Source organism: Lepidochelys kempii, chromosome 3 (genome assembly GCF_965140265.1).
Source record: "Lepidochelys kempii isolate rLepKem1 chromosome 3, rLepKem1.hap2, whole genome shotgun sequence".
Lineage (NCBI taxonomy): Eukaryota > Metazoa > Chordata > Testudines > Cheloniidae > Lepidochelys > Lepidochelys kempii.
This window is the reverse complement of record NC_133258.1, coordinates 148,575,885-148,595,384: the sequence shown is the minus strand read 5'-3', so window position 1 is coordinate 148,595,384 and position 19,500 is coordinate 148,575,885. Positions and strand designations below refer to the sequence as shown.

General features: G+C 56.4%; 2 protein-coding genes across 7 annotated transcripts in view; both read right to left on the bottom strand.

The window, feature by feature from the left end:
• SLC29A1 (solute carrier family 29 member 1 (Augustine blood group)) overlaps window positions 1-5,316 on the bottom strand; it is a 57,262-nt gene extending 51,946 nt beyond the window's left edge. The window contains exon 1 of the mRNA XM_073338506.1: window positions 5,252-5,316. The gene's annotated coding sequence lies outside the window, so the exon portion shown is untranslated. The remainder of the gene's footprint in view (window positions 1-5,251) is intronic.
• A 5,245-nt stretch (window positions 5,317-10,561) lies between these two features.
• The window catches only part of LOC140909372 (uncharacterized), a 47,397-nt gene continuing 38,458 nt past the window's right edge, over window positions 10,562-19,500 (bottom strand). For all 6 annotated transcript variants that reach the window (XM_073338500.1, XM_073338499.1, XM_073338497.1 and 3 more), the window contains 5 exons: window positions 19,102-19,187; window positions 15,499-15,565; window positions 14,848-15,020; window positions 13,602-13,745; window positions 10,562-11,253 (listed from right to left, as the gene is read on the bottom strand). In XM_073338500.1, coding sequence (XP_073194601.1) covers window positions 11,036-11,253; window positions 13,602-13,745; window positions 14,848-15,020; window positions 15,499-15,565; window positions 19,102-19,187 — 688 coding nt within the window. In that variant the 3' untranslated portion in view covers window positions 10,562-11,035. The remainder of the gene's footprint in view (window positions 11,254-13,601; window positions 13,746-14,847; window positions 15,021-15,498; window positions 15,566-19,101; window positions 19,188-19,500) is intronic.

The following is a 19,500-nucleotide window of genomic DNA, read 5'->3' as shown; positions in this document are numbered from 1 at the left end:
TTAGCAACGAGTCCCGCAGGCTGTGCATTGTGTGAAGAAATACTTCGCTTTGTTTGTTTTAAACCTGATGCCTATTAATTTCACCTCATGAAACTTTGCAGATCATGAAATGTGCTCATGACTCAGGAAGGTCCAGTCTCACAGCAACCACCCAGCAAATGGTGACAGCTCCGCCCAGTCAGAGAGAAATGCCCCAGCTAGTGCCACTGGGCTGCACTGTCCCTTTCACTCGGCCCATCCCCTGCCTGGGACCCCCATATTGGAGGGGGTCCTCCAGAATAGGGCCAGAGCACATTGTCCAGAGGAGTGGGGGTATGTGTGTGTATCCCTGTCCACAAAGGTCTGCAGCTCCAGACCAGGAAATCCTGCATATTTCACCACCACCAAATTCACCACAGCAGCAAACAAGCCAGCTGACAGCAGCAGGACCAGGCACAGCCCAGCTCCTCCTGGTGAGTGGGTAGATACTTCTCATGAACTGCCACATGACCTCTCTGAGCCCCACTGGGCTCTCTAGGGAGCAGCCACTTCTGGGCTAAAGCACCTGATGGGTGACAAAGTGTTAAAAGTGAACTGGCCGGGGAAATCAAACTCCCTCCCATGAGGATCCTGGGTGGCAGCACTAACCTGACTCATCCCAGCCATTGTTGAGCAAACAGGAGGCATTTATGGCCCAATATCTGAACACTTACACTGGCACCAAAACTAGAGGAAGAAAAGGTCTGTTGGTCTCCTGAGTGTCTGAGACAGGCCTTATGTGCAACAGCTTTGATCTATCATCCTCGGGATTAGGGCCTAGGATGCTCCTGCAGGGCCATTCAGCTTCCTTTTGAGCTGGCCCACCAGTATTGAACAGGGGGCACCAGGACAACCTGGTCCCTGCTGTGGGACTTTAGCTGGTGTTACAATTTCAGGCGTCTGTATAAGATGCTGGTTTGGTGTGTGTGATCATGTTGCTGCCCCCAGAGGCCAGATTGAGGGATTATAACAGCCTGCTATTTAGTGCCAGCTAATAGAGTTACTCCCTTTGTTCTTGTGCTTTTGGAGCTCCAGGTATTGGTTTCAATTCCCTATTTCAGCCATGGAGCCCTACCCCTTGTCCCTATGGCAAAGCCAGAGAGGATGGGCAATTATTCAGGTGTGACTGACTACCTGATCTGGGCTGCCTGAGAACTGAGGGAAAGCAGAGAGAGGCAGATGGACTGTAAGAAGACTGGCAGGTAGGCAAGAGCTTTTAAAACACAGTGATGAGTTGGCTAGCAAACCACTGCACTCTGCTGCTTGGAATCCAAACAACTGAGCTGGGTGCCATAAGCCCTGTACTGCTATGGCAACTCTCCCACAGCTCCTGTGGCTGGGCCTGTGTCAGTGGAGCATGAGGATCTGAATGCTATCCCCACTGCTGCTGTGAAGTTCTGAGAGGCCACAATGGGCACAGCAGAGACAACGGTGAAATCCCAGGTGGCCAAGGATTTGCTCCAACATCAGATCTTTCCCTGCTGTTTTAAGTCAACTCCAACTCTGATCCACTCAGACAGCAGGAGGGAGCAGCCTCCCTGCTAACCCAGCAATACACCTGGATGGCTCAGCCAAAGGCTCCCTCGGGATGTGGGAAATCAAGCGATACAGGGCTCCATATACAGCTCACCTTCAGCCACAACAACAGGCAATGGATTTCCCCTTTAAGAAAGCTGGGGAGGGAAAGCTTGCAACCCCATATGCCATGCAGAGAGCAGGAGTTGTCCTGCACTGTTCCCTGACAGGGATCAGGGTAGCACATGAGGCACACGGGAAATGGATTAGGTGGTTTATAGACTTAAATTCCCCTGTGGCTTGATGTACGTAGGTAAGAGGACAAGAAAGTTAAACAGGAGTGTGAATGAGCAGAGTGCTAATCACCCATGATATCAGGGGATGGAGGGAGATGGCGAGCAGCATCAGGGAAGGAAGCTGCCCCTTTTGGCCTCTGCTTCACACCTTGGGCGAGTAGAGAAGCAAAATGAACTGGACAAGATCTCCGCAGCACAAAACTACTCACAGCAAGTGAAGTGCTCCAGAGGTCTTGCCCACTTTGCTTTGCTGTTCCACTCACTCGCGCAGTGGAGTATTGGGGAAAGGGGGCAGTACTGGAAATGGTGCATGTGGGGAATTCGGGGGTTGTGGGTGTAGCTGATGAGGTTTAGGAGTAGCAGATCGGGCTCTATCTCCCTTGGCAGGAAGCAGTTTCAAGATGCAGGGAACTGGTATAAGTTTTGAGGTCCAACTGCGTGGGGCCTACACTACACCGGGGAGGTGGCAGGGAGCTTTCTTAACGGTTGCTCCCCAACAGGAAAGCTGGGCCTGTAGTGAAAGCCCAGGACTGGGAGTCAGGACACTTGGGTTCTATTGCCAGGTCTGGAAGGAAGTGTGGTCTTAAACTGTAGTGGTTAGAGCACATAACTGGGAGTCAGGCAGGACTCCTGGGTTCTATTCCCAGGCTGCGTCACCTCGGGTGAGCCACCTGACATGTAGTTCTAGTCTGAAAAGTGACTCTCCGCCCATTGCCTCTCTCCACTGCACTCACAGAACCAGCCTGCAGAGCCATCTGAGATAGACAGCCCCAGAGAAAGGACTGGGGCTCCAGCAGCCATCCTGAGATGGCTGACTCACTCCTTCAGTTCTCAGCTGATTGTAATGCAGAGGTTGTCCCCAGGGCAGCATCACTTGAACAGCACACAGCAACCCACTGAGCAACAGACTGCCCCTCTGGGCTGCGTGTCTGGGAAACCAGGAGAAGTTTAAAGCATCACACAAGGATGCATGTAGCTGAGTGTTGAGCATCAGGCCCATCCGGTTCCTTGGAGAGGTGGCTTCAGACGGGGCTCAAGGCATACTCCTGATGCCCAGAACAGGAGTTGGCATCCTCACTGGGGAAGACAGCTCGCTGTTCTGGTTCCAGAGCAGTCCCTTGGCAGGATTTGTATTCGACTGGGTAGAAGGACAAGGACTGTGCCCACTGGCAGGGATTGGATGGGCTTGCATTGGAACTGAGCCAGCAGAAGGGGGTTACTTGCTGTCTGATACCGAACAATGTCCCTAGAACCCTGGTTTATTCCACACTGAGAGCCCCACCCTCACAATCCATTGCGGCTGGGAAGCAGCTCAGGCTCCCTCCAACAACCCATGCTGACAGCTGCCCTGGAAGACGAATTGCTTCACAATGCAGAGGGCTGGTGCCCCAGCATTAATATTAGCACTACAGGTTTCAGAGTAGCAGCCGTGTTAGTCTGTATCCATAAAAAGAAAAGGAGGACTTGTGGCACCTTAGAGACGAACAAATTTATTTGAGCATAAGCTTAACATGCATCCGATGAAGTGAGTTGTAGCTCACAAAAGCTTATGCTCTAATAAATTAGTTAGCCTCTAAGGTGCCACAAGTACTTCTTCACAGACATAGGTAGTGACTTACTCACAGTCACACAGCAAGTCTGGGACAGAACCCAGGAGTCCTGGTTCCCAGCCCCTGCTCTAACCACACTGACAAAACACATTCTTGTACTCCTGAAGGCAAACTCTTCACTGCTGGACAAATGCCCAGCTCACCCTCTCTCCCTCCCAGTTAGCTCCCTACTCCAGCTTCTCAGACTGCCCTCACACCTTGCTTTGCTGCTTCTCTTTCCCCGAGGAATGCCTAACTCCTGGCACCACCCCATCCCTGAATTCAACCTATCACAGACTGTGGACATGCTGCTCCCTCCTGATCTGGAGGCAGCTCTGGGCAGTAGGATGGGAGGGAGAGGGGACTGTAATGGAACTGGACACCGCACTGAAGGGACAGCTGCTGCATGAGCTGCCAGCAAGCTGTGTGGCCCTTTAACGGGATTGCAGACTAAAGCTGTGACCTTGAGAGCCCAGAGCATGGTGCGCACAGGTAGTACCTGCACCTTCTTCCTGCCCCTGACACACACACGGGCACCCTGCAGAGGGCCAGACTCAGCCATTCAGAGCTGAGCCTAGCTACAGGCTCAGGATTTGCTGCCTAAGCCCGAGCCTGCCCAGGAGTTCAGAGCAACAGAGAAAGTCCAGTGGTGGAGGGGCACCCCTCCCGAGCAGTTACAAAGATGTTGATGTATAAGCTAAAAGAAAAGGAGTACTTGTGACACCTTAGAGACTAACCAATTTATTTGAGCATAAGCTTTCGTGGGCTAAAACCGACTTCATCATGGTGCATCCGATGACGTGAGCTGTAGCTCACAAAAGCTTACGCTCAAATAAATTGGTTAGTCTCTAAGGTGCCACAAGTCCTCCTTTTCTTTTTGCGAATACAGACTAACACGGCTGCTACTCTGGAACGATGTATAAGCTGAATCTGAGCACGTGTGGGACGTCAAAGGAAAAGCGAGCCATTAGGTAGGGTCTGAAGGGGGGCTGGCACGGGGAGGTCAGTCCATGCATAGCTGGTGTCATGCACAAAGGTGGGAGAGAGAGGAGAAGGGGCAAGGACATAAAGAATGAGACTCGAGATGCAGGCGAGGGCAGAGCCGCATAAGGTGGCAGGGCAGCAGGGATGGTGCAGTCTGAAGGCTGGTCCACAAACAGATTTTGTACTGCTATAGGGGCATAGCTAAATCAGTGCAATGCCTTAGTATGGATGCAGTTATAGCCGCATAAAGGTGCTTATCGCAGTATTGTTCCTCTGTCTGTCATCAGGCCCTTGACAGGGTGGAACCGTGTCCTGGCGAGGGGGCTGCACAGCTCGGACGATATGTTTCTAAACCAACAGTCACCACAGGATACACCCGGTGTGTAGATAAGCCACGCGTGGGGGGGGGGGGCAGGGTGGTGATTGGGAATGAACCGCGGGGGGCTACACAGGAATCTGGGGGGCGGGGGTGGGCAGAGCAGAGGGGGCTGTGGTGACTGACAGGGCAGGAGGCCGGGCAGGGAACCTAGCCGAGCCGCCAAGCCCGGGGGGCCCGCAGCAGCTCCAGCCCAGGGAGGGACTCGGAATGCCACGCGACGGGCTGGGAGCACACTCGGCGCGCGCAGGGCTACACCGGGCAACTTCCGACACGCGGCAGAGCCCGCGACCTGTCCCCGCAGCAGGGAGGCGGGAAGCCGGGGCACGCCCGGGCGGGCGGGCGAGCGCGGAACTCCGCTCTTGAACCTGCAACCTGTAGCTCCCCCTCCCCCTCCCCCGGCGCCTGGGACTCCGCCCGGCGCGAGAGCCGGGCCGCGCCAGCCCCGCGGCACAGTGGCGGCGGGTGCTTACATGTCTCCCGGGGCCGCAGCGGTGGCTGGTTCCTTCTCCCGCCGCCTCTCGCTGACAACTCTCGGGGGAGGCTTAGCGGTCCCTGCTTCGCGGCTTCCCGGGCTGCGGAGCGCTCCCCGGGTCCTAGTGCTCATCTTCTCCCAGAGGCTGAGTGCGAGGGGGTGCTGGGGCACCCTCCAAACAGGCCACTCCCCCTCACCCCTGACCTGCAGCCCCCCCCCCGCTATCCCAGCCCTGGGCTCCCCACACCCAGCTCTGCCCGGACCCCTCACCCCTGACCTGCAGCCCCCCCCCCCGCTATCCCAGCCCTGGGCTCCCCACACCCAGCTCTGCCCGGACCCCTCACCCCTGACCTGCAGCCCCCCCCCCCGCTATCCCAGTCCTGGGCTCCCCACACCCAGCTCTGCCCGGACCCCTCACCCCTGACCTGCAGCCCCCCCCCCCCCCCGCTATCCCAGTCCTGGGCTCCCCACACCCAGCTCTGCCCGGACCCCTCACCCCTGACCTGCAGCCCCCCCCCCCCCGCTATCCCAGCCCTGGGCTCCCCACACCCAGCTCTGCCCGGACCCCTCACCCCTGACCTGCAGCCCCCCCCCCCCCCGCTATCCCAGCCCTGGGCTCCCCACACCCAGCTCTGCCCGGACCCCTCACCCCTGACCTGCAGCCCCCCCCCTGCTATCCCAGCCCTGGGCTCCCCACACCCAGCTCTGCCCGGACCCCTCACCCCTGACCTGCAGCCCCCCCCCCGCTATCCCAGCCCTGGGCTCCCCACACCCAGCTCTGCCCGGACCCCTCACCCCTGACCTGCAGCCCCCCCCCCGCTATCCCAGCCCTGGGCTCCCCACACCCAGCTCTGCCCGGACCCCTCACCCCTGACCTGCAGCCCCCCCCCCGCTATCCCAGCCCTGGGCTCCCCACACCCAGCTCTGCCCGGACCCCTCACCCCTGACCTGCAGCCCCCCCCCCGCTATCCCAGCCCTGGGCTCCCCACACCCAGCTCTGCCCGGACCCCTCACCCCTGACCTGCAGCCCCCCCCCGCTATCCCAGCCCTGGGCTCCCCACACCCAGCTCTGCCCGGACCCCTCACCCCTGACCTGCAGCCCCCCCCCCCGCTATCCCAGCCCTGGGCTCCCCACACCCAGCTCTGCCCGGACCCCTCACCCCTGACCTGCAGCCCCCCCCCTGCTATCCCAGCCCTGGGCTCCCCACACCCAGCTCTGCCCGGACCCCTCACCCCTGACCTGCAGCCCCCCCCCCCGCTATCCCAGCCCTGGGCTCCCCACACCCAGCTCTGCCAGTGCCCCGCACCCCTGACCTGCAGCCCCCCCACCACTATCCCAGCCCTGGGCTCCCCACACCCAGCTCTGCCAGTGCCACTTGCTCCTGACCCGCAGCAGAACAGTGGTTCTGGCCCTTGGTGTGTTGGAGGGGTGAGGGGCCTGAGAACTGTTTCCCCCTTTGTCTGGCCCTTCCCCCAGTCTTGATAGCTACCTGACTGAACCCAGCCTTGAGTCCTCAGCAAGAGTGTCTGCCCCTAGTTCTCTCCCTCTGCAGCCCCTCATCCAGGAGAAGAGGACTAAGGCATCCCACACACCAACGCTCCCTGACCATGAGGGGACACCCCAGCCGCTCAGATCCCTTCCACATTTGCCACCATTTCCTTGGTTCCCAAGGCCAGGGTGCCTAGGGCTGGACTCAGATCCTTCTCCAGGCAATGCTGTGAACCTCCCTCTGCAGGATCTCCCTCCTGGCAGGAACCGACTGAGGTGCTGCTTCTGAGAGCTTCCTGGGGCACAGCAAGCCAGCCCTGTGAGTGACAGACAGAGGCTCCCTCCCCCAGAGTAGGGAGCAGTAGTGGGCATCCCTGTGGGGCAGTAGTTTGCCCTGAGAGACAGGGGACACCCTGGGACAGGGACCAGAACAGCAGCTCCATGTAACCGGTTCTGCTTCTGCCTCCTCCCCAGGGGCCCTTTCACTTCCTCATGTGGTGTAGGCCAGCCCAGCATATTAGCCTTTCTACAGACATTGGGGCAGGAGGGTTCAGAGCTTTGCTCAGCTCCAGGTCCTGGCTCAGTGGGGGAAGGTGCAGACCCAGAGGGGACCGGCCAGCCCTGTGGAGTTTACAGCAGGGTCCCTGAGCTGGTGCCTCTGTCTCCAGGATCACCCCACACCAGAACAGCCAAGTTACCGTTATGAAAGCATAATCTGCGTTCCCAGAGCTGGGCTCCCAGGACCCCTCATCCCCCCACATTCCAGTGCTCCAGCCCTGCAGGGTCAGGGCTCCCCTATCACCCTCATTCCTCACCCCACGGCCTTGTGCATCTGGGTCCCACACGCTCTCCAGCCCGTTACCTCAAGGATCCAGCTGTCTCTGGGGTTTACACTGCCATCTCTTCTCTGCCGCTCTTGGCCGAGTAGTCCCAGTGCATGTCTAGCACCCACAGGAACGAAGCGCTTCTTAACCCCAAAGCTGAGCCAAACCCTTCCACAGACTGCGCAGCAGGTGCAGATTTAAGAGCCATGCTGCTGGCTGGGACTGGCTCAGCACAGCCCCCACTGGTTCAGCCGGTGGGCGCTGCCTGCAGCAGCAGTTTGCAAAAGGAAGCAGCTTCACCCCACAGAAACTGCAGGGGAGGTTTGTCAGTAGAATGTGACCTGCCTGGGAGTCCAGGGCTAAATGACAGAACCCATAAAGAAGGGGGCTGTGGAGTTTCATGGGCTGCAAACGGGCAGGGCCTTGAGTTTAGGGTTCTTCCCAAAGAGGACCCCTCAAGCCACACAGTACCAGGCAGGGGCATGGGCTTCAGTGCAGAGCTGGAGGGGAGAGCGCCCCCTACTGAGACACCTACACTGCTGCCTGCAGCACTGCACCCCCTCCCAGGCTGGGGCATTGGGGTCAGTACTGGCTGTGACTGGACAGCACCCCTACGGTCACCCACACCTCTCTCTTCAGCACCCTGGCTTTTCCTGCTGGCTCTCGTCCCAGTACAAGGCCTGACCCTGTCTGTTACGCTGGCGATTTGGCAATGAGGACGCTTGTCCCACCAACGACTGGACTGAGACCCACCAGCCCCCCTCACACAAGCCCTCAGCAGCCATGGAATGACGCTGGGCCATTGCTGACCAGCTGCTCTTTGAGTAGGGGGTGGCCAGGTCCTTGAGCCCATCATCACAGCCAGCTTCTTCCAGCCTCTGCCAGGGCTTGCCCCCTCCCCAGTCCCGAGAGCACAAGGCTCCTGCCGCGGGGCAAGAGGCTGCCTCTCTCACCTGCTCCCATCAAGAAAGCATGGATGCTGTGTTTACTTTGGCGAGAGTTAAAAAAAGAGGAGTACGTGTGGCACCTTAGAGACTAACAATTTATTTGGGCATAAGCTTTTTTCATGTTCTCTGTGTATATATATCTTCCTACTGTATTTTCCACTGCATGCATCCGATGAAGTGGGTTTTCGCCCACGAAAGCTTATGCCCAAATAAATGTGTTAGTCTCTAAGGTGCCACAAGTATTCCCTGGTTTTTTTGCTGATACAGACTAAAACCACCACCACTCTGAAACCTGTCACCATGTTTGGCGAGAGTGAAAGCAGGTGATTGAGTTGGCCCAGCACCCAGGAGGTGGAGGCAATAGGAGCGGGGCAGGGAAGCTAAGAGGAAGACTCTTTCCTGGGCTGAAAAGGGGGAAGATATTGGGAACATCCCTGCATAGGTGCCAGGCTGAAAGCCCTGAAGACTGACTCCCACTGTGTGCACAGACAGGTAAAGCCTGGCCAGCAGCAGGATCAGCATCCCCTCACATGCCAGCCAGTGTGCCACAGACCTTCCCCTGGGGGAGAGGGGAGCTCAGCCTCCATGGCCCCACCGGCCCCTGACCTCACAGCCGTGGCTCCCAACAAGGTAGCCAATCAGTGTCAGTTCTGCCTGTGATTTTGTGCTATGGCCCTGGGAAGTGGACCAAGACCTGCCCATTTCACTCCACAGGTATCAGCTGGGACTGAGCAAAGATTAGAATGGAACTCGCTAACCACATTCTGGTGCCAGGGGACCCCACCCTTACCTTATTTGCTCGGCCCAGGGGCCCTGAGGTCAGCCCCAGGGGCCGCGCCGGCTCACACATTAGAAGTTGCAATTCGTTTAGAAGTTCCTTTTGGAAATGGGAAAAAACCCAGATACTCCAGTCTGACAGGCCCCATCCCCCCCATCCTGCCGGGACTTGCTGTAGTACCATGCACCAGTAGATCCCAGCCCTGCAGTAAGAAAGGGGCTAGCTAATGGCCAGGGTGCTGCAGAGATGTGGGCAAAGGGAAGGATGGCAGCTGTGAAGCTGGTAGGAGCAGCCCCTTACCCTGAACTTGACACACTTCCTTGGTGCCCACGGCCTTCCCTGTGATCCTAGAGCATCCCTGTCTTTTAAACCCAATCCTAGCATCTCAAATCCAGCAGGGAAGAGAGGCACATGTGTGTGGGGGTGGTTGGGGAGACAGCCCCGCTGGTGTGATATGGCTCCCCTTTCCCCTGGCGTTGAGCACAGTCCCCTACTCCATCCAGTGCCTGATACCCTCCCACTCTGAATGGCAGCCCAGGGAGCCCACTGGCTCCCCTTGTGCCCAGCCCTTGTGCCCTTGTGGTTGGTTAGGAGCAACCAGAGGCAAGTGCAGCCCAGTGCAGTTGCTGCAAAGCATCTGTGGTCTCAGTGGACGGAGTAATGAACCTGCCCCCTACACCAACCATGTGAACTGGGGCATGGCCCGGTGTAAATCCCACCTGAGCAGTGGGTGAAAAACAGGCGCTACTTCTGGACTGAGCTCCCCTCGGAGGGATGTCCGGGGCTGGCCTGACGCACAGCTCCTTCTCCAGGCAGGTCTCCTAGGGGAGGGGGTGGCAGGGGCAGGCAGAGGAAAGCTCACCAGCTTAGCACTCAGTGGTGTGGAATCACCTCCAGGCTGTGTCCCCGGGGAGGGAAGTGAGGTTTCCTGTAGACCCTGCTCTAGTTGGGGTCAGCTGGGCAGCTCGGGGCTGGGCTATGAGCTACCACGGACAAGGAACGCTCCGGAGCAAGGCTTCCCAGAGAGACTCCCAGCTCCCCCTGTAATTTTGGCATTCCAAGGAGCCCCTCGCCAACCCAGAGCAGCGCAGACTAGGCCCCTTCTCCTTTGAACCCAGCACAGCTCCCCCTAGAAAGCACTGATTCCTAGAGCACACCTGGAGGATCTGAGGAAGGCCCCCTGGCATGGGACTCAGGAGAACCGCAGCCCAAGTGAGCCTCCTCCTAACACTGGCCCTGCTAGAAAGGGGAGGAAGAAACAGCAAGATAGTTTGATTTGTTTGGTTTTAATAACAATAATCCCTTTTCCCCGCCCTGGACAGCATGTGCCCCGGGGTGTCTGGGGAACCAGCTGCCCGACACCCCTCCCTGCCACAGGGCTCCATCAGCTCCACTGGCACACAGAGACCAGGCCCTGCAAGCTCAGCGAGAGGGCTCTGATAGATACAGCAATGCACTCCCCTTCTGCTCCTTGTCTGCCAGAGCAGCCTGGCCCCTGGCATCTGCTTCCTTTAGGGGTGGGTGGGTGAGGGGCAGCCCCTGGGCTGGTATGGCCCAGCACAGCAGTCTCTCTCCCCCGCAGTACTCCCATCAGCCCTGGGGAGAGAGGGAGCCCTGTGGACAGGTGCTGGGCGGAGAGGTCCTGCTAGGATGGCACATGAGTGGGAGCTAACAGGCTTGCGTGGAGGAAGCAACGGCAGTCTCAAGCCCTCTTGCAACCTGCATCCCCCCCCATCCAATCGGCTCATTCTTTCTTCCCAAAGAACTTCTTAAAGACGGATTTGTTCTTGTGGCGAGAGAGGGCGCCTTCCCGTGGGCTCCCCGGCCTGGCCACAAAGGAGTGACAGCGAGCCCTGGGCATGGCCACTGCCTGCTCCCCGATGTACAGCGTGATGGAGTAGCTGTTCCCAGCCTCCAGGGGCTCCTTGGGCACCGACACCGGCGTGATCTTCTGGTAAGTGGCTGAAAGAGATGGAGCATTGGACAGGTTGCAGCTTCCCATGGAAACACCACCACCACTGAACTATCAAGGGCCCTAGGATATGGGGCCTTTCCCCTCCAGCCCCAGCTCCTGTATGGCCCCTGGTCAGAGGGATGGTCTGGCTTGCCGGACGGGGGGTGTCATAACCCAATTCCCTCTCAGGAAGTATGAGAGCTTTGACTAGCAGGGCCCCAGCTCCAATCTGGTCCCACATGTGGGGGACTGTCTGGATAAGGGGCATTGGGGAATGGGATACAAATACAGGGACTTCCTATCCACTTTATTTTGGGAAAAAGAAAAGGAGTACTTGTGGCACCTTAGAGACTAACCAATTTATTTGAGCATAAGCTTTCGTGAGCTACAGCTCACTTCATCGGATGCATACCATGAAAACTGCAGCAGACTTTATATACACACAGAGAATATGAAACAATATCTCCTCCCACCCCACTGTCCTGCTGGTAATAGCTTATCTAAAGTGATCATCAGGTTGGGCCATTTCCAGCACAAATCCAGGTTTTCTCACCCTCCACCCCCGCCACACAAATTCACTCTCCTGCTGGTGATAGCCCATCCAAAGTGACAACTCTTTACACATTTATTCACAGGAGAGTGAATTTGTGTGGGGGGGTGGAGGGTGAGAAAACCTGGATTTGTGCTGGAAATGGCCCAACCTGATGATCACTTTAGATAAGCTATTACCAGCAGGACAGTGGGGTGGGAGGAGGTATTGTTTCATATTCTCTGTGTGTATATAAAGTCTGCTGCAGTTTCCACGGTATGCATCCGATGAAGTGAGCTGTAGCTCACGAAAGCTCATGCTCAAATAAATTGGTTAGTCTCTAAGGTGCCACAAGTACTCCTTTTCTTTTTGCGAATACAGACTAACACGGCTGTTACTCTGAAACCTGTCTTTATTTTGGGAGTAACCTCCCCAGGTACCCAGAGAAGAGACCCATCTCTATTGCAGATGTGTCGCAGTGAGGAGAAGGATGTTGGTGCCATCACATGGTGGCCTTTGGCAATGAAATTCAGACCTTGAAAAGGAAAGCCTGAACTTCCTGGGGAAAGGACACCTTAGGGATGGGGGGGAAAGTCTGCGGTTCAGCTGAAAGCCAGTGACGCTGTGCTTAGTCCAGAGGTGGGCAAACTATGGCCTGCGGGCAACATCCGGCCCACGGGACCCTCCTGCCTGGCCCCTGAGCTCCTGGCCCAGGAGGCTAGTCCTCAGCCCCTCCCCTGCTGTTCCCCCTCCCCTGCAGCCTCAGCTCACTGCGCAGCCCCTGGGCAGTGGGCCTGCGAGCTCTTGCCAGGCAGCACAGCTGCAGAGCCGCGGCCTAACCCGGAGCTCTGTGCTGCGCGGTGGGGAGGCGGCCTCTCCTGGTGCTCTGGGCGGCACGGCTGTAGCGCCGCCAGCCTCTGGTGCTCCAGGCAGCGCAGTAAGGGGGCAAGGAGCAGGGGGGGTTGGATAGAGGGCAGGGGAGTTCGGGGAGGTGGTCAGGGGGCAGGGGTGTGGATGGGGGCGGGGCGGTCAGAGGGCAGGGAACAGGGGGGTTGAATGGGGGCATGGGTCCTGGGTGGCAGTCAGGAAGGAGAGGGGGGCTTGGATGGGGCGGTGGGGGGCAGTCAGGGGCAGGAGTTCTGGGGGCGGTCAGGGGACAGGGAGGGGTGGATGGGGCAGGAGTCCCGGGGGGACTGTCAGGGTGTGAGAAGCGGGGGGCACGCCTGGCTGTTTCAGGAGGCACAGCCTCCCCTAACCAGCCCTCCATACAATTTAGGAAACCAGATGTGGCCCTCAGGCCAAAAAGTTTGCCTGCCCCTGGCTTAGTCCCACAAGCCCAGGCAGAGGCCAACCTGGGAAGCTCATCCTCTTTACAGCTTGAATGGCTCTTCTAAAACCTGCATATAACTGATACACTCTCCATCCCCATCCTCATCCCCGAGTGGGTTCAACCAAGCATGACTCACAATCCCAACCCTTGCAGATCGGCTCTGTGATGGGAACACAAAGAGACTTGGATCTCAGCCCCCTTCCCACCACCTCTGACTAGCAAACCACTTATATGTAGCAGCCTGCCACAGCCAGCCAATAAGAAGCCAGAAGCCTGCTAAGGCCCGTCAGTCAGGATTCTCTACCACCATTTATGCCAGGATCTCCAAGTTCTTTACAAGCACAGCTCCACTGAAAGCGGGGGTCAGGGTTACAGAGGGGGAGACTGAGGTGCAGTTTCCTCTCTGGACAAAGGGCCAGAGCCAGGAACAGAGCTTCAGCCCATGGGCTCCCAGTCCCCTGCTCCTGCCACTAACCCAGTCTTCCTGTGCTGCATACCTGAGGTGAATGAGTGGGACCTCCTCTTGTGAATCACCAGCGCATCCTCCTCCTCCTGGTAGCTGTTATCCTGGGACTTTGGAGACCCAGCAGGCAACCACTGTCTCTGCCCTGTCGTGTGGCTGACGGCTCTGTGATTATCTCCTAATGCAGAAAGGGGAAACACAAGGAAAGGAGCTTATATATGTCAGACAGACAGAGAAGGGCTTCTAAGCGCAGATTGTTCTAGCTCAAACTCAGCATGTTACAATGGTGCTGTGGTTACAGTGGTGCAGCCTGGTAAAATGCAAGGTGACAACAGGATGCCACTGCGCCAGCCCCAAAGAGCCTTGGGACACTTGTACAGCCTGCAGGGGAGGATTAGCCTACCAAACCCAGGATGGTGATGGGAGCAGAAGATGGGACCTTTCGCCTCTGGAAATCGGTAGTGACCCAGCCTCATTCCATGGCTGGATTGCGCAAGGGGAGCTGGTGGGTTTCGGTCCAGCCACTGGTGGGACAAGCGTCCTCATCACAAAATCACCAGCTCAACAGACAGGGTGAGGCCTGGCATTTGGCGGAGAGACCCACATTAAAATCAGGGTGTTGCAAGGAGGGAAGGAGGGGACTCAGTAGGGGGCGCTCTCTCCTCTTGAGTAGCAGTGACCCAGCACAAAGATAGGGGGTGCTGTGCTGCAGGGAGTGGTGGAGGTGTCTCAACAGAGGATCAGCACTGAGCCCAATGCTCTGAAGGGGGCTGTGCTGCAAGGAGGTGTTGTGTGTAACTCAACAGGGGGCGCTCTCTCCTCTGTCCTCAGTGCCCAGAGGACAGATGAGGTGGCTTGGCCAGGGCACTCTGCACAGGAGGTGGGATGGGGGTGAGCTGCGGGGAGGTTAACCCAGGTGTCCTGCCCAAACTCCAGCGTGGGTGAGTCCATGGTGCCTCTCCAGCTGGAGGGAGGATTCCAAGGGCATTAGTGTCTCCCACTCAGCTTGGTTCCTTCCCACCGCATAAGGGCTGATGTCACTTGTACGCGCTTCGTACCAGCCCTGAGACCGTGCAGGAAGGCCCTGCTGGCGGAAGGACTCAGGACACGATGCTGGAACCTGCAGCTCGGGCGGGGTTATTATGGAGCCACCTAACCAGGCGTGAGTGGAGTAGTGTGAGGAGCACTGCTCTGCTACAGAGAGCAAGGGACACTGAGCTGGGCACCTGAGGAGAGGCCCCAACAGGCTGGGGCGCTGGGAAGTCACCACACCCACCCACCTGCTTGTGAGGCTGCTGAATCCAGTGGGTCCTCCTGTGTCCCATAAGGCAGCTGCAGCCTGGCACTCGACCTGGGCAGCAATGTGATCTCTTGGTTCTTGGCTGTAACAGGCTGATGATGTCCCAGGAGGTGGGAAGAGCTGGAGCTTCCAGGCCCAGAGATCTTGCTGGGTCTGTGTACGAAAGGGAGTGGCAGAGAGACAGATTTACAGAGCTGGTCTCACCTGCAGAGAGGGCCTGCTCACCTCAGGCAATCTGACCCACAGACAATTCAAACCAGCATGGGCAGGACCCCTACCCAAGAGCTCTGAGTAGGGGAGGCATCTAATGCAGGCCTCAGCCTGGCTCACCTGAAGCTTCTTCAAGGCCCAGGAAGCTGGGTAACACAGCATGCTAATGGGGTTGGGAGGTGATACTAAACTGGGAAGAGCTGCAAACCCCAGTGAAGATGGGGCAATATCCAAAGGGACATGGAGAGGTTAGAGACATGGGTAGGTAATGGAAGGAGATTTGGCCTGGTCAGTGCAGCTAATTCATTGGGTCAGCACAGTCCCCTTCTGCTACTCTGCAGAGCCCTGGAATGAGTGGCTCTGAATGCCAAGCGTTAGCCACCATCTGCTCACTGATTGGACGGGGCTTCCCAGCACTCACCCCATAGCAGAACTGGTCCCTTCAGCAGGCTGCGTGACTGCCTGGAAATAATCCACTTCAGGGAAACCTGTGGGCAAAGAAAATATCTATTGATAATGTGGAAAAGAGCCAGCAACGAGAGTCCTGAAATCCACAGATGGTAGGGCCTATCTCACGCCATGCTGGGCTGAACCACCTGGGGCCAAGGCCAGAGAGGTGCTGAGAGTCACGGGTGCTCGGCATGGCTCAGGGTTTGCCCTTCTGTGCTCAGTGTCAGGTCAACAGCAGAGGTTCCCATCTAGGGGAATGGGTTACGGAGGCTGCCTTGGGCAGCCCCAGACGGCCTGGCACCTGGGATGGGTGAGGGCAGTGCCTGTCTGCAAGCTGTCACCTTATATTGAAATGTTTCCAGTTAATATAGAGTTATTAAAGATAAGGGTGCAATAAAACCCAACTTAGTTTTTGAGCCTTTAGGTCGGTTACAGAAAACGTATTTAGTAGAGGACCACTAGGAGACACTTAGAACGATGAAACTAAACTTTATTCAAAAGCAAAATGCATCGCTAAACAAACAGGGATGTGATTACTATTTACACAGTACCACAATTCTACTTGCACACAAAGATGAAACAGTGTATCAGCGAGCGAATGGACCACTGACGACAGAGTGACGTCCAAACTGATAATCCTGGAACTTAACAGGACCCTTTGGACGTTAATTGGAGCTCCTCCCAAATTAACAAAACAACTCCTTTTATCATCTGTTATCATACTACCTAACATTAAACTGCCCCTTACCATAATTATATTTCCTCCTCCCCCTTATTGGCTCTTTACATTACACATTATTTAAATGAACATCTGACCCAAAATCCTTCTCATACGATCAATACAGACAGAATTGGGAAAAAAAAACATTCACATTTCTCAATTATTCATTAAAAACCCTGCTTGAAGCAGTTATAACCAAAACATAACGGCACCATAACTCAGCTTATGTCCTTGCTAACTGCAATATTCTTACTGTCTCCAACTTATCTCTAACTTCCTCACACTAACCACCTCCATTTCCTAGACTCCTCTACACTTCGGCTAACTTTAAGCCAAAGTCTAATTTGTACATAACATAGGCTACAGACCCCAAGCATGTTTTCTCACAGAGGGACAGTAATTGGTGTGTGGTGGGTCTGACAGGTCTGGGTGTGAGGAGCAACCCAGCTGCATGTACGAAGGGCTTGTTTACAAGGGGGAGTAATCCACTCTATGGGGTTATGATTTCGAAAGCACGCTGACATCTTGCACATTAATTGGTTCACGTAGACCCTGCTGGTGTGCTTGAACACAGTGTTGTTTGAAACAGCACTACATTAAAGCCCACTCGGAAACCTTTGCTGTACACCAGCAGAGTCTACACAGAGCAATTCGTGCACAACACTTTGGTGTGCTTTAGAAATCACACATCCTTACAGCACATTCCCACACAGAGCCCTTCCCTGCTGCACATGGGGGCATTTTGATGCTATTTTTCTGTCCATGTTCACAACATGAAGGGGCACTAGAATGAAAATGAACTAGGGAAGCGGGTCCTGGCTCAGTGTCCGCAAACTAACCAGCCCAAACCCTTCTCCACAGCTCAGGCACCAGGACAATAATGTTTGGCTGTTTACATAACTCCTCTCCTCCCCAGGAGCCCAGCAAGTTGCCCAAACTCCAGACACTCAGCACCGTGGAAATGCAGCCACCTCTCAGGTGAAGGGCAGAACCAGGCACACAAACCACTCCACCACAGGGAGAGGCAGCAAAGAGAAAATTTGGCGAGCACATGGGCAAAATCCAGTGTGCCCAGGAATTCTGAGTGTCCCTGCAAAGCAGAAGGGAGTGTAGGCTCTAAGGCCTGGTCTGAGAGATTCAGATACAGTAACCTGCATGGGACTCTCACTGCATAGAGAGCAGCACCTGAAGTTGGAGCCTATGGCTCCAAGGAATCTGGGAAGTTCCCCTGTAATGAAGTGGGACTGTTAATGTTTTCTCTGAATAGTGTGGGGGTGCCTCAGTTTCCCCTATGCAGTTCTTAAGTTTCTAGGTGGTGGGATAAGGGTGTATGATCATTGCAGAGCCCTAGAGGGAGGTGTGTGCAGGGGTCTGGACACAGAGAATGACTGACACCCTGTTTCCTGGCAACTGATGGCCTGGCCCTTCCCCTCTGCAAGGTGAGAGCTAAAGGGTTGGAGAACAAAGGGATCAGGTGACCTCCTGGCCTGGGAAAGGGACAAAGCCCAGAGGAGGACCGCTGGAGGATGAGTCAGCTGAGGGCTAGCTGGGGAAGATGAGTGAAGTGCAGATGTGGTTGTCTGGCTCACTGCCCCCCAAAATGGACCCAGCTGAGGGGTCCTGTTCTCTGTACCTACAAGCTCTGTTTTAGACCATGTTCCTGTCATCTAATAAACCTTCTGTTTTACTGGCTGGCTGAGAGTCACGTCTGACTGCAAAGTTGGGGTGCAGGACCCTCTGGCTTCCTCAGAAGCCCTGCCTGCCCGGACTCGCTGTGGGAAGCGCACGGAGGGGCAGAGGATGCTGAATACTCTGAGGTCAGACCCAAGAAGGTGGAAGCCGTGTGAGCTTCTTGCCCTGAAGACAGTCTGCTCACAGAGAGGAGATTTCACCAGAGTCCTGCCAGGCTTCGTAGGGAGCAACTCCAGAGCATCGCCTGGGGATTCCGTGACATCCCCTCCTGCTCTCACCCTCAGCTACCCCCTGAAATTTATTCTAAGGTGAGTTTGGGCCTTGGGGGGGATCACGCTCTCACTTGGAAACCTCCAGCAATAGGGGGAGGAAATGTGCTTCAAATCCCCAGGTGCCCTGTAGAGCAGTATGTGACAGGCCCAGGGACTCATGCTGGCCCACGGCAGGGTCTGGCTCTCCTTAGCCTCATGCCCTGGAGTCTCAATGATTCTCTCTCACACCTGGTTGGGATTTCGTCACAGTGCCTGAGCCACCTGCCTGAGCACAGACCTTGTTTAATGGTCATGCCCATAGGAGTGCCTCAACCTCATGGGATCTCACCAGTTTTATGGCAGGGGGACTCAGCTGCTATCAGTGGAGTCACTCCTGATTTACACTGGAGCATGTGAGGTCACAAATCAAGCCTTGCCCTGAAACTTAGGAGAAGGGGAGAAATGCAGACCTCTGACTCCTCCTGCACCAGGAAGTTCAGGAAGGACTATCGCTTGTGTTGAGAGCAAAGCAATGAAAGCACAGAATGAAGCTTCCTGCACAGTTCATCCAACGCCATCCCATCCCCCTGCTATTCCAGCCCTGGGCTCCCCTCACACAGTTCTGCCAGTGCCCCTCACCCCTGACCTGCACCCCCCACCCCCGCTATCCCAGCCCTGGGCTCCCCACACACAGCTCTGCCAGTGCCCCTCACCCCTGACCTGCACCCCCCACCCCCGCTATCCCAGCCCTGGGCTCCCCACACACAGCTCTGCCAGTGTCCTGCACCCCTGACCTGCAGCCCCCCTGCTATCCCAGCCCTGGGCTCCCCACACACAGCTCTGCCAGTGCCCCTAACTGCTCCACCCCTGCATTGCATCCTGCTCTGCCAGTGGCTGGAGTGTTCCTCACCTGAATTCTGCTGCAGTTTGGAGACCCACTGGTTCATGAGCGGCTGGGATGGAGCTTTCAAGAGGTACTCAGAGCCATCCCGCAGCCTGGGAGGAAAAGAGCAAGTCAGCAAAACGATGACATGAGGTGCAAATTCCTACCCCACCCCTCCCCAACCCCACCAGCCTAGGAGTCAAAGGGATAGAGGATGGAATTACACTAGAACCCCATATTCACTCCCCCTGGGCTACAGGCCCCAGGGCAAAGGAACCATGCCTCAGTGATTAGGGCCTGGTCCCCAATGCTCAGGGGCTGGCATTTCATCGGAGCTGACTGCTTATCATTATCTGGCTATGCATGTGGTCAATTAAGGGCATTAATCACAGCACTATGAGGAGGCCAGCAGGAGGCACTGTACTT